Source organism: Ceratotherium simum, chromosome 25, assembly GCF_057802395.1.
Source record: "Ceratotherium simum simum isolate JZ-2026a chromosome 25, ASM5780239v1, whole genome shotgun sequence".
In the NCBI taxonomy this organism is placed as follows: Eukaryota; Metazoa; Chordata; class Mammalia; order Perissodactyla; family Rhinocerotidae; genus Ceratotherium; species Ceratotherium simum.
The window spans coordinates 33,072,471-33,087,764 of NC_141924.1; the positions used below are offsets into that span (position 1 = coordinate 33,072,471).

Here is a 15,294-nt window from a genome sequence, read left to right on the forward strand (position 1 = left end):
ATTTAAAATACTTAAATGTATCACATTAGATTTTATAGTTAGCATTAAATGAACTAACATTTTAATTCACCTTTTGTTTGATATTTTTTGCCATCCATGGGCTACCAAAATACAGAACCCCATGCTAGGAACATATAATACTCGCTCAGCAACAACAAATCCAACTGGAAAAAAAAGGTTCGATGCAGGAATAAATGGTAACGCCATTAAACAAAGTGCCTACAAGGAAAAAGAAGATATTTTATTAAATTAAAAAATATATGGACACTCAACAGTCAAATCCAAATATTTTATCATTTAATTTGAATAATGTACTGGTGGACCATTTTTAATAATACTATATAACACTCATTTAAACATAAAGGCTGCAACTTAGGGATAGTAACAACAAACATCAGGATGTATGTCAGCAAGGTGAGGTGAAGTCTTCTTGAATGCTAGAACTTATAACTAAGGCTCGTCCAATTCAACAAAAAAGAAATAGTTTTTGAAAATATATCTAAATTAAGACATTGATAATTTTTATACATCTAACTTACGTGCATGTGGTAAAAATAAATTGACAGAAAGATGTCAACAGGTTTTAACAAAACAAAACTAAAACTGCTAAACATGCCAGTTTTTACAATTTTGCTACTATAAATAACCACATCATATTGGAAACTGATAAGGTGTATTTCAGACAAGACAGTAGACTACTACTTCTGTACTTCAGCCTTACTTTGCATAATATTTTGATGGGTCACATATATTTAAGAGGCTTAGTATATGTACAAAAAGAAAACTGTCCCCCTTTAAGTCAATAGTCTTTTATTCTATAGGAATTGCTAAAATTCTAACATTGTACACTGAAATAAAACATCACAAAAATGCTTAGACTTTTTTTTGCCAGTTTGAAAATGAGATGGCGTATGGTTTCCAGATTATAAAGCCATAACAAAAGGTAGGACACAAATAACTAGCACTCAAATAACTTGTGGAAGGAAATAAGTTGGCTGTCAGTAGAACATCTGTTTCTATGGACATATGCTTTCATATTTTCTCACTCTGATTTGTTTTATAGTACCTAATCGAATAAGTTGTTCCTTCAGCTTCAGAAGTGTGGGAATATTCTAACAGTTTGAGAAAAGAATGTCTTTTATTATACCTTATTAGTGAAATATAGATGTAGAGATGTATACATAGTGAAAAGAATACTTTCTCCATGAATCACAAATTAATGATTTGTAATGAGGCAATACTGAATCTGAAGAAAAGCACTACCATCGAACTGCTCAGTATCATTCTAATTTATATGTCTGAAATTTTAGTGTTTTCTTTTTAACCAGAAAGGTAAAACAGGAACCAGCCTGGTGGCGTAGCAGTTGGGTTCATGCGCTCTGCTTTGGCAGCCCGGGGTTCACGGGTTCGAATCCCAGGTGTAGACCTACACATCACTTGTCAAGCCATGCTGTGGCAGGGTCCCATATAAAGTAGAGGAAGATGGGCATGGATATTGGCCCAAGCCCATTCTTCCTCAGCAAAAAGAGGAGGATTGGCAACAGATGTTAGCTCAGGGCTAATCTTTCTCACAAAAGAAAAAGAAAAAAAAGGTAAAACATTAAAAGTGCATAATTCACCTTCCATTTCCTAGAAGTGCTGGATAAAAATAACCAGCTAGCTGTGAAACAGATAGAGATGTTCCTAAATACGTAGTCCTTTTTTTATCAATATTCTCTATTAATTCATGGCTGCCCTAAGGCAATTTCACTTGAAAGAATTAAAAGTGTCATATTCATCCAAAGATGCATCATGGACTGATGCATACATAAGCTATGCAAAAAAGAAAGGCAATCTCTCAAAAAATCCATGGGTTCTTGAATAAGGAATGTTTCTAATGATTAACTTATTCAGAAGTTCTAATGATACTCTCCATTAATACGCCAACCTAGTTAACTATGATGAATATAATTTTCTTCTCCTAGTGATATATAAACTCTCTTAAAAAAGGAAGGATCGTAGTGGAAAGAGCAGAGTTTGGCGACAAATCTGCTTCACTTCTTTCAGTGTAACATAAGGTAAACTACTCAATCACCTTGCAATCGTTTCTTTATAAATAAAATGGGGATTAATAACTACTTACATTTATTGTTGAGATACTTATGACATCTTATTTAATAAGTGCTTAATATGGAATGTGGTACTCCTGGTAGGTGCTCCTTTGATCTACTTATCCCTTCTAGAGATCTTCAGAAAACATCACCATAAAAAATAGCACGTTTAGGACTATATTTAAAGCAGTTATGCCTAAGGTCACAACTGTTCCTTTTTTATACACATAAAATAAAATATAATTTATATAAATGTGTGTTTATTTCACTGGCACTGTCCTCTCTTTATTTTTTATTCAGTTTACATTATATAAATCATTTTTTTATTTGCCAAAACTTTAAATTCACCTACTCCTCCTTTTTGTACCTTTCTTTTAGCAGAACTTTGGCTTTGGATGTATTCTACCATATATCTGCTTTGTTTGTTTATACTTGAGCAACAAAGCACTACTAGAGACACTCCCAAAGCAGCACAGATTAATATCATCATAAATTCATAATAACCAACTTCAAAGTGATCCTCAAGACTGCTCAGGATTCCTAGGTTTCTTTGGTAGGCTCACTCCAACTCTCCTCGACTAGTTTGAATCTTGACAACTTTTCTCAAACTTTTGATCCACGTCACTTTCAGCAGGTGAACACACTTCCAAACTTAACAGAGAAAACTAAAGCCATGAAACAAGAATTCCTTCAATTCCCTGCTACTAAACCTACTAACAACCACATTCATGCCCATTTCTATCCTCCCTGTAACGTAAGAGGAACCTCCATCTATCTCAGGCCAAACTGGAGCTTTACATCCCCCTGCTCCTTACAAATGTCACTATCAATCATCCCTTCTTTCATTTACTCAACCCCTAATTAACTATATCCTTCCTTTCTATATTTAAATACGCTCTTGCCTCTCCAACCTTAAAAATCTTCTCCTTTGACAACACATCTTTAAGCTACCTTACCCATTCACTATGTCCCTCAGGTATAAAACACGTTTCCAGACTCTTAGGAAACACCTTTTGTAGCCATGGTAACAAGTAGTTGGTTTTAACGCCACTTAATCAATCAACATTTCAACTCAATGAATACGTTTTTGCAAGCCAATCCATTAGTAATATCCCCTTGCTTCTAAAAGTCAGCCAACTGAGTACTTTAATGAAAGGGATTCTAAATACCAACCAATCAACAGTCTCCCTCTGACATCAAACCACTCCCAACTCTAAAGGTCCACTCTATGCTTCCTCTAAGTCCTAGATAAGATCAGTAGTCTGTTATACTTGAAGCCACTGCCTTACCGGCACAGTCTTCTCTTACTCAAGCAGGCAATAAATTCAAGCTTGTTTCACCCTTTGAAATATTCAAACTTAATTACCCTTGAAGGTTATCTACACTAGCAATCTTCACTTCCTCATCTCCTAATCAAATCACTCCACAGAAATAAATTTCATTTAAGTAAATAATACACCTAAAAGAGGTCAAATCCAACTGATCTCACTTTTCTACTTGACAGCATCTGTTAGTGTTACCCATTCCATCTTTCTTGAAACACTCTCCTACCCTTTTGTCCATTTGGTCTATCTCCTGTTTAGGTTCATTCTCCTCTACACAACATCTAAATACGGAAGTTTTTAAAGACCTGGTTATAAGCTTCTTCTCTTTCGCTCTATTCAGCCCTTCAACTATTTTCTGAGGGAAAATTAAGACCAAATACTCTAAGACGTTCATTATGTGTATGAATTAACTTCTATTCTATGCATCTAGAATGGTACTAGCTAGCTACCATCTTTGAGAGAAGGGACAAAACCCAGGTGAGAAAGGCTGCTCTATAACCTCTCCATAGGCCTTCTTATCCATATCCAGGTTTCAGTTACAATCTCTATGCCAATCAATCAAATTTTTATGTGCAGCTCAGGCTTCTCCTCTGAACTCCAGACACAAGGTGCTACTCAAAATCTCCACCAAGACGTTTCAAAGGCACCTCAAACTCAAGAAGTCCAAAGATAATAGTAAATATATATTTCCCCCAAACCATATATTCTTTTAATCTTCTCTGTAACTCAAAGATTGGCTTCAAATTTCTCCAGAATGTAAGTTTCCTGGAAATGGAGACCTTGTATTTCTTTTTATTATCATCTCTTCAGTGTCTAAAATGCTGCCTGGTACACAGGTTGCAATCAAAAATTTTTACTGAATGAATAAATGAATCTAGTGGCTGCAGCCAGAAATGATAATATTTGCAAAGTATTAAAGCACTTTCTGGCATATAGTAAATGCTCAAGAAAATGGTAAAGATTATCACTATCTTCAATATTTTAAAATAAAGAGGGAACAGAACTGTTATGAGTAAGAAGTGAGGGCAGAGTAAGAAAATTATAAAGAAACAGACTTTAGAAAAAACAACAACAAAAAGATTTTTCAAATAATCAGAGTTCTCTGAACGTACCTCAGGGAGTAATAAAAATCTTGCTAATGAGAACTGAAGAGTTATATATTTCTAGCTGCATATCTTACATGATACTCTTCTCTGTGCTAAGGAACCAAAGAAGTATATATGATCCATTTCTTCAAAAAGTGTTTAATCTAGTTGGGTAAAGGTAAGAAATCTAAGAAAATGATGCCAAAAGGGATGCTTCATGATTTCAGACTTCCCACCAAATAGGGAAATTCATAATCAGTTTTTGTTTTACATACTGAATATATATGTCAAATTATGCCTGTCATATCCTGATATATAAATCTTGATATATAATTTTAGGATAACTTAAAATAAGTTCATAAATTAGGATGATGTTGAACAAAGAAAGATGCTGTTTCTAAAAACATGCTTTTGATGAATTAAAGGCAGTCTCTTAATCAACTGAATGTAATATCCTCTAAAAAACTAATAAAGTTTCTTACCATTAAAACAGTCTTGGAGGAATCACCAGGGTATCTGAGACTGAATACTCCCAAAGCCCCCAAAAAGCAAAAGAAAGTAAATGTGGCAAGATTTCGAATATCTAGAAATGACTCTATAAGTGGTATTGTTCCCATGGTCCAATCACAGCACAGCTCTGAAGGATTTAACAGAAGCCACACATTCACAGGAAGGAGGTAGTTAAAAGTTAGCTGTCTTGTAGGAGTTGGGCTTACAGCAGCTGGGTTATCAAACCTGTATAAAGAATGAAAAAAAAAAAGCTATTTGAACTAAAAAACTTTTTAAACACAAAATTAATATATAACATATATAAATAAAATACTGAACAAAAATAAAATCAATATTTTATAGGTAATCTTATTAAACAGAAGACACAAACATTTGTTATAGATATCTCAGATTCTTGCCAGAGTTCAAGCTGCCTAACCTCTATGAAATGTCTACTTGAGAGGAGTGATATTTATGAAGAACTGTTTGAAGGACAAGGAGGTTATCTATTTCTAATTTATTATTAGAATAATTCAGACATATGTACTATAATAATATTATGATGCTCTACGGAAGTGCTTTCATTAAATTCAGACCTGATTAAAAGTAATAAGAAAAGTTTTGAAAGATTAATTGTTATATGTGCTGTATGAATGCTTCTGAGAACACTAACCTATGTTTTTCTACATGAGACACTTCTTTCAGCACTAAATGTTAATAAAATTTATGCTTCCTAGAAAAAGTTACTGTGTTTTTTCTCTTGTTACAGACAGAGGAAACTATACCAGCTATGAGCTTTTTCTCTTTGCTAAGACTTTCAGGAAGCTAAAAACCAAATTTCCAGTACAGTAGTAACTTTATAGGCCTATGTAACATTTTATTTGTGTTCTACTTTTTCTCTTAGTACATATTAATATAAGCCTATATCCTAGTTTATATTTCCCCAGGTCATGATATAATTATTGTACATTTCATTAATTTAGCCTATTTCCTGGAACTAAGTCAAACCATGTTTTTAAAGTATATTTCAAATGAACAGCTTCAGATTTTTATTTCTTTAGGCTATGTTCTCAATTTCACTGGCTATATTAATACACAGTTCTTTAAAAACCAAATTTCTCATTTTAAAATGAGTAAGTCAATGAAAAATCAATCTCTACCACTAATTTGACTTGGTCTTCTTAAAAATATTAAATGGTTAATACAAAGTAAATACTATTTGAACAAATAATACTTTAAAAACTTTCTTATTTGAATGTCTACATACATGAAAAATAATAAATCTTGAGAGTAAGGACTTGAATTCTCAAAACAGCCAACAGAACTAAATACAGAATTGTCTTTTTTCCTGTAATCCACTATACAGAGTTCATTTTTTATAATCAACAGTTTATTTAGGATACCTGATTTAATAATTGAACTGTAGAGAAAGAGTATACGTCAAAGCAAGTCAAATCATATTATAATCAACGTCACAGGGTAATGTAATAGAATAATATATACATACACTCACATTTTTAAATGGTTATATTCATAAAATATATATTTACATGTAACACACCCCATACACGCATCCACACATACATGAAAACCACATTTTCATACTGTAGAACTGGAGACAGAAAGTTAAAACGTATTCTTTACAGAAAAAAATGCTATTGAAAAGGACAACTATGTGAAAAATATCACAAAGAAAGTGCTGGATATAAGATAATTATGTGAATAAAATTTATTCTAACTAGAGCCAGCAATGCTGTGTCACAGAAAGCAACGTGAACAACATTTTGTTAAAAAAAAACTTTTTGCATGTAATGTCAGTCACTTAAATAAAATAGAAAAGGGAACTAGTATAAATTTCATTCTAAATTTTAGCTGAGTAGGGTGAAATGGAAAAATGCTAAATGTTAGAGCAGGAAAAAAGCGATATGTCAACTGTTAAAATTCAGTATAACTTTTGCTTCTAGCCTTAAAAAACTGGACAAGAGATATAAAACTTTTTTTTAGCATACTGGGAATCAGGCAAAGAACAGAGATACTTGAGAGAAGAAAAACAAATGAGGGAGACCTACCTGGAGAGTTTAGTATGGACAGTGGAGCAGTGAGGGGGAATCCGGGTGGAGCCCAGTAGTACCAATGAGTTGAGAAGATGGAACTAGGAGCCCTAGCAGTCCAGGAGGCTAGAGTTAGTGGGCAGGATACCAGAGAGAAGAAAGTTCAGGAGATCTATAGATGGTCTCTCCCCAGTTTTCAGTACTGATGAGAACTGATCAGCATACATATGAGGAAGCACCCAAGGTCAGTGTAGTGGGTTGAATCATGTCTCCCCAAAATTCATGTCTATTCCAAATCTCAGAATGTGACCTTATTTGGAAATAGGGTCTTTGTCAATATAATTAGTTAAATTAAGATAAGATCATACTGGATTAGGGTGGGCCCTAAATCCAGCGACTGGTGTCCTTATACAAAGAGGAGAGAAAAGAGAAACACACAGGGAAGAAGGCCAGGTAAAGACTGAGCAGATTGGAACATGCCAAGGAAGGCCAAAGACTGCCAGTAACCACCAGAAGCCAAGAAAGAGGCACAGAACAGATTCTTCCTTGGAGGCTTCAGGAGGAACCAACTGTGCTCAACACCTTGATTTTGGACTTCTGGCCTCTAGCACTGTGACAGAATAAGTTTCTGCTGCTTTAAGCCCCCCAGTTTCTGGTAATTTGTTATAGCAGCCCTAGGAAAACTAAACAGTCAGGAAAGTACCTCCCAAAAGGATTAGATAGAAATTCCCAAATATCATAGAGAGCTGGGAATAGTTCCTCAGCAGCCAGAGTGAAAATCCTCATAATTCACAGTCCATCAGGTAGAGTAGTCAGAAGGACCTCGTGTCAGTAGCGGAGCAAAACTAGCCCTATCCTAAATGCTGCCACGATCTCACAAAACAAAGCTTAAAAGCAAGACTAGAAGATGTAACATTTTTCAAATAACTAAAATGCATCCTAGAACAAAGCTCTAAAATGTTTATTGGCATATATTAAGGCAAAATTCACATATGGCACCTATTAAAAAATTACCAGGCATGTGAAGAAGTAGAAAAATACAATCCACGAGGAGAAAATTATTGAATCTAAGTTGATCAAGAAATGACATAGATGATAAAATTAGTAGACAACGACATTAAAGCACTAGAACATATAGAGACATGGAACACATTAAAAAGGCTCAAATAGAACTTCTAGAGATGAAAACAATTCTGAGATAAAAAATCACTAGAAGAAATAAAGAAATTAAGGGCAGATTAGACATGGCAGAAAAAAGATTAGTGAACTTGAAGATATAGCCAACCAAACTATCCAAAATGAAAATAGGGGGAAAATAGCTTTGAGGGGCAGGGCAATAAACAGAGCATCAGTGTGACAACTTCAAGAAACCTAATATACATATAATTGGAGTCCCAACAGAAGAGAGGAGAGAGAAAATAGCATAAATATTTCAAGAAGTAACAGCTGAAAAGTTTCCAAAATTTATATAAAGTAAAACGTACAGATTCTAAGAAGCTCAATTAACCTAAGCACAAGAAACATGAAGATAAAAGAAACAGTGACTGGAAGTTTGTACCTTTTGACCATCTTCACCCAAACTTCTACTTATAAGATAAATAAGTATTCTGGGGATGTAATGTTACAGCATGGTGACTATAGTTAACAATACTGTATTGTATATTTGAATGCTGAGAGTAGACTTTAAAAGTTTTCAGAAGAAGAAAAACAAATTTTGTAATTATGTGTGGTGATGGATGTTAACTAAACTTATTGCAGTAATAATTTCTCAATACACATAGATCAAATCATTATGTTGTACACCTAAAACTAATAAAGTGTTACATGTCAATTATGTCTCAATTAAAAAAAATAAAGAGAAGAAAAACAATGATAAACAGAAAATATTAAAAGCACGCACAGAAAAAGACACACTACATGCAGAAGCATAAAGATGACAGAAGATTTCCTATGCAAGCCAGAAAATAGTAGAGCAACATTTTTAGAGTATTGAATGAAAAACAAGGCAGAATTCTACAATGCAAGCCAGAAAATAGTAGAGCAACATTTTTAGAGTATTGAATGAAAAACAAGGCAGAATTCTACATTCAGGGAAAATATTTTTCAAAAACAAAGGTAAAATAAAGATATTTTTATATACAAAAGCTAAAAGAATTCATTACCAGCAGAACTACAATGTTATGAAATGTTCAAGTCCTTCAGTCACAAGGAAAAATGGTACCAGATGAAAATCCTGATCTAACAAAGAAATGAAGAACACTAGAAATGGTGACTTTATGCGTTAATATAAAAGACTTTTTAAAATTACAGTCACGCCACGATGTTATATATAGAAAACCCTAAAGAACCACCAAAAAACTTTTAGAAGTAATAAACGAATACGGTAAAGTTGCAGGATACAAAATCAACATACAAAAATCAGTTGCATTTCTATACACTAACAACGAAGTAGCAGAAAGAGAAATTAAGAATACAATCCCATTTACAATTGCAACAAAAAGAATAAAATACCTAGGAATAAACTTAACCAAAGAAGTGAAAGATCTGTACACTGAAAACTATAAAACATTGCTGAAAGAAATTGAAGACACAAAGAAATGGAAAGATATTCCATGCTCTTGGATTGGAAGAATTAACATAGTTAAGATGTCTATACTTCCTAGAGCAATCTATAGATTCACTGTAATCCCTATCCAAGTTCCAACAACATATTTCACAGAAATAGAACAAAGAATCCTAAAATTTATATGGAATAACAAAAGACCTCGAATAGGTAAAGGAATCCTGAGAAAAAAGAACAAAGCTGGAGGTGTCACACTCCCTGATTTCAAGATATACTACAAAGCTATAGTAACCAAAACAGCACGGTACTGGCACAAAAACAGACACACAGATCAATGGAACAGAATCGAAAGCCAAGAAATAAACCCACACATGGACAGCTAATCTTTGACAAAGGAGCCAAAAACATACAATGGAGAAAAGAAAGTCTCTTCAACAAATGGTGTTGGGAAAACTGGATAGCCACATGCAAAAAAATGAAAGTAGACCCTTACCCTTACACCATACACAAAAATTAACTCAAAATGGATTAAAGACTTGAATGTAAGACCTGAAACTATGAAACTTCTAGAAGCAAACATAGGAAGTACACTCTTGGACATTGGTCTTAGCAATATATTTTCAAGCACCATGTCTGACCGGGCAAGAGAAACAATAGAAAAAAATAAACAAATGGGACTACATCAAACTAAAAAGCTTCTGCACAGCAAAGGAAACCATCAACAAAACGAAAAGACAACCTAACAATTGGGAGAAGATATTTGCAAACCATACTTCTGATAAGGGCTTAATCTCCAAAATATATAAAGAACTCATGCACCTCAACAACAAAAAAACTACCAACCCAATTAAAAAATGGGCAAAAGACCTGAACAGACATTTCTCCAAAGAAGATATACAGATGGCCAACAGACACATGAAAAGATGTTCAAAATCACTAGCTATCAGGGAAATGCAGATCAAAACTACAATGAGATATCACCTCATGCCTGTCAGAATGGCTATAATTAACAAGACAGGAAACAACATGTGTTGGAGAGGATGTGGAGAGAAGGGAAATCTCAGACAGTGCTGGTGGGAAGAGAGGAAAAGGGGAACAGAGAACGGACAGGACAAAGAGAAAACAATTAGCATGACGGTAGATTTACAGCAAATTATATCAATAGACATATTAAATATAAATAGCAGAAACTCTCCATTTAAAAGACAGATGATCTGACCAAACAAAGGAAGACAACTATATGCAGCCTACAAGAAACCCACTTTAAATATAAAGAGAGAGACAAAAAGTAAAAGGATAGAAAAAGAGAAACCATATAACATTAACAAAAGATAGCTGGAGTGGCTAGATTAATATAAGACAAAGTGAATTTCTGAGTAAAGATTATTACCACGGACAAAGAAGCTCATTTAATAATGATAAAGAGATCAATTCATCAAGATAACATTACAATCCTAAATGTTTATGCATGTAATAATAGAGCTTTAAAACACATGAAGCAAAAATTGATAGAACTTCAAGGAGGAACAGACAAATCTACAATTATAGTCAGAGATTTCAACATCCTTCTCTCAATAATTAATAGAACAAGTACACAAAAATCACTAAGGCTATAGAAGACCTAACACTTAATCAACTCGGTGGTCTTATTATCTTGACTGTAGTGGTTTCATGAGTGTACACATATCTCAAAATTTACTAATTTTTATATTTTAAATATATGCAGGTTTTTACAAAATATTAACTATACCTCAATAAAGCTGTTAAGAAACCTCAGTGTAAATCAATGACTTTCTGGAACATTTACAATCACTTAAAATCCAAAGTTAAAAAAAAAGGATGGAAAAAACAAAAAGAACCAGAATTTCATACCTGGTGAATACTGGAAGTTGGGACTGAATAACCTGGACTCTAATCACAACAAGTAATAGTGTACTGAACATCAAAACAATGAGTTTTATTAGTGTTTGCAGCATGGAAAATGGAATACTACCCTTTCCACGGAGAAACTGTCCAGCAGTAGTACATAATAATGGCAAAGTATACTGGAAAAGGAAAAAAAGTTTTAAATAACAAATAACAATATACTACAAAGTTTTTAACAACGTAGTACTTTCTAAATGCAAGATTAGATACAAATTGAATATAATTGTAAAATCAATATGGAATAATTTGTGGAACTGATAATGAATAAAACTGAGCTCAATAATCTTATCCAATAATGAATTACACTGTACAATATTACTGTGTACTTTTCCAAATTGCCTAATGATTCCATTACTGAAACTTAAAAAGCAGTCCTTAAAAAACTGAAGGTGTTATAAAATGTTAAGTAATTTTCAGTACATATGAAGACAAAACATGCTTGTTTCTTACAAATTTTTGGTAGCATTATTGGTAAACAGACTGATTTACATAATGATACATTTAGAAAATAAGTTTATTATAATCCAATTCAAATAGGATAAAAGCAACGATAAAATTCATATCTCTCCTTACCCCCTGGGCAATAAATACTTCATACACACAGCAAATTCCCACAACTGTTATTCCTTGTTCTTTACACAATGTTGCAACAGCTACTAAAAACACTGTCAATGCAATTGGAGTCCACACTGCAATTTAAGAACAGAAAAATATAAAACTACACAAAACAATTTTATAACATTATAAAAGGATATTTTAAGTTAGACAACTATTAGACATTACTGCAAAACCTGACATGATTCTATATTCACATTGCGTTATTTCCCACTGACCTCTACTTTATATTTTAAAATTTATTTAAATGTTGTTAAGTAATTTTTGTTTTATATGTTCAAAACAAAACATGAAGATGGATAACTTGAACTAAAAAATTTCTGTGGAGAGGAAAACTATCTAACCAAATACTAACTTTTAAAACAAAGGTAGGATGGCCAATTTGGAGAAGAGAAACTTACAGGCTTGAGTGTCATGATTCATTAAAGACAAATGTCTGAAATTTTCACACAGATATCTATATACTTTATTATATCTGTAATTTACTAAAAACTTGAAACTGAAAACCACTGGGAAAAGTAGAGTACCATTCTTATTAAAAAGACTATAAAAAATGAAACAGGTTAACAATGAGCATTTAAATCAATACTATTCTTTAAAAAATCTGCAATAGAATATTCACAAGTTCTGTTTAAACAGAAAACCTATTTCATCAACTTTAAGTAAATGCCTACTACTTAGTAGTAATTTGATTGAAGAACACTGAATTGTGAGAGTAATTCTGGATCTACTACTAACTTGCTTTGTGACTTTGAGCAACTGTTCTGAGCCTCAGTTTTCTTACTGGAAAATATGACCTCCAATTCTTTTCCAGTTTTAAAAAATATATGGTAGTATGATTGTGTGACTTCAGTTTTTATTCATTAAGAACAGTAACAAATAATTGACTCAAATCTAGGTAAATAAGAACACAATTCATGAACCTAATATATTTTCTTTTGTTATTTGGCTTAGTAAAGAAACTCATCTATTTTTGAAATTGTTTTCAACTTGAAAGTACTCTAGACCAAAATTACTGAGAGGAAAAACTACTCAAAAAATCCAAAACACTGTTGCAGATACTAAGTATAATAGTATTCCTTTCTCAAAAAAAGTCTCATATTCTAGTTGGGTTAAAATCATCAACAATATTTAATAATAGATTACATCAAAGGCTGAACTATCATGCTGAACTCAACAATAAATTCATAGAGTAAAGAAATCGGTAGATGATTATTCACAATACAAGGTGAACCTAAGGTTGGACCTTGAAGGACATACAGGACATAGAAAAACTGGGAGAGGGGTATGTATGAATAAAGGAGTGGAGGAAGGATTAAGCTTGGCAAATGAATGATATAGAGAAGAGTATGACTGAACAGGTATGCATATATTAAAAACTAGCGGGAAATAATGTCCTTGAAAAGAGATACTTAAAAATATATTTTTTAACCATTTATATAACCAGTTTAGCATACACTATTTAGTATATATTATTTCACTGAGTCTCAAAATCACGTTATGGGATAAAAGTGCAGATACAATCATATCCATTTTTAAGATGAGGAAAGAATTTGGAGGTTTAAAAAAAAGTCATGCAGGGCCAGCCCCATGGCCTAGGGGTTAAGTTCAATGCGCTCTGCTTCGGCGACCCAGGTTTGGTTCCTGGGCGCAGACCTACACCACTTGTCAGCGGCCATGCTCCGGGGGCAACCCACACACAAAATAGAGGAAGATTTGCACAGATGTTACTAGCTCAGGGCAAATATTCCTCAGGAAAAAAAAAAAAAAGTCATGTACAATAAGGAGACCATGACTTCAACTTTGTCCTTCTGATATTAGATTCAGAGCTTCTTACCAATTTGTATTTCCACTCCAAGGAAGAGAAAGAAAACAGCTGCCTTCCATAATGATGGATTCAATCTCAGCAGCTAATAGCTCTAATAAAGGCAAAAGTTTTACTAAAACCAGTCACTTCAGTTTTTCAACCTCTGGTGATTAAATTACTATACGAACACTTATAATCAGAACTCTGTGGCTAAAGTTACCACGTGTGATTTTGTCCAAATAAGTGCCCTTGCTAAATAAGTTAATGACACTTCATTTCGTGGGGGAGAGAGATAATAATTAAATAAACAAGTAAATATGCATTTTGTCGAATGGTGACCTAAATGTTATAGAGAAAAAAAGAAGGTGAAGGGAAATCAAAAGGAGTGGGGAAGATGAGTAGCGCTACTGATGACATCTGAGCAGACACCTAAAGAAATGAAAAAGCAAGTGCACAGGCCCTGAGATGGACCATACTTATAAAAATGGTATGGGGCATGAATAACCTAGAATTTAAAGTGATTAAATAATTGCAAATTGAAAATCTTTGCATAGGACAACATATATTAGATAGAATGGGGAATGCAAAGATGATGATGAAACTGTTTGTGGTCTTAATCGTAAAAATTATGTAACGTGGAGCACAAAGTATCATAGGGGTTAAGAGGGTAGAGACAGGTCCAAGGCGGATTTCAGTATCTTTTCAACTAGAATTTAAAATATATTACATTCATTCACTTGACTGTTTCCTCAACAAATATATACTGAACACCTACTGTACACCAGGAACCATGCTAGGAAATGGAGATAGAAAATGAGAGAAAGTTACCTACCCTAATGAAAGTTACATTCTACTGTGAGAGAACAAACAATAAAGGGGTAAAAGAAAAATGCACATTATGTATTTTTAGGTTAGAAATGAGTCTTATGAGAAATGTAGGTTAAAGAGATAGAGAGGAACATGATTTGGTTTTTGTTTTGGTCAGGTGGTGAACTAGCTTGACCTGTCGACCTGTTGGTCCCTTCCCCAAAAATCAACCCTAGAAAAAGGTTAAGTGAGAGGGGAATATGGCTTCTAAGATATTTAAAAAAAAAGAAACTCCTGGGCACTGAAGGTTATCTTAAACGTGTGTATTTCTGTGAGTGTTATGAGGGACTGCATCTAAAGCAGAAGACAAGAGTGAGAAAAATTTTTTTTAACTTTTGTTCTAGTCAATCCTGACTGCTTCAGGTAGACCATTGTCTGCTCCTTCACTGAAGACATCTGCAGTTACAGTAGCTTGTGGGTGTCCCAGAGATTAAATCAGAGCACTTCAGAAATCTTGCTGGGGTAAGGAGTAGATG

The 15,294-nt window shown here is 33.5% G+C and overlaps 1 protein-coding gene across 2 annotated transcripts in view; it reads right to left on the reverse strand.

The window, feature by feature from the left end:
- Positions 1 to 15,294, reverse strand: part of TMTC3 (transmembrane O-mannosyltransferase targeting cadherins 3) — a 62,817-nt gene that overhangs the window by 20,565 nt on the left and 26,958 nt on the right. For both annotated transcript variants that reach the window (XM_087449128.1, XM_004417928.3), the window contains 4 exons: positions 12,103 to 12,218; positions 11,476 to 11,648; positions 4,983 to 5,235; positions 71 to 219 (listed from right to left, as the gene is read on the reverse strand). In XM_087449128.1, the coding sequence (XP_087305254.1) occupies positions 71 to 219; positions 4,983 to 5,235; positions 11,476 to 11,648; positions 12,103 to 12,218 (691 nt within the window). The remainder of the gene's footprint in view (positions 1 to 70; positions 220 to 4,982; positions 5,236 to 11,475; positions 11,649 to 12,102; positions 12,219 to 15,294) is intronic.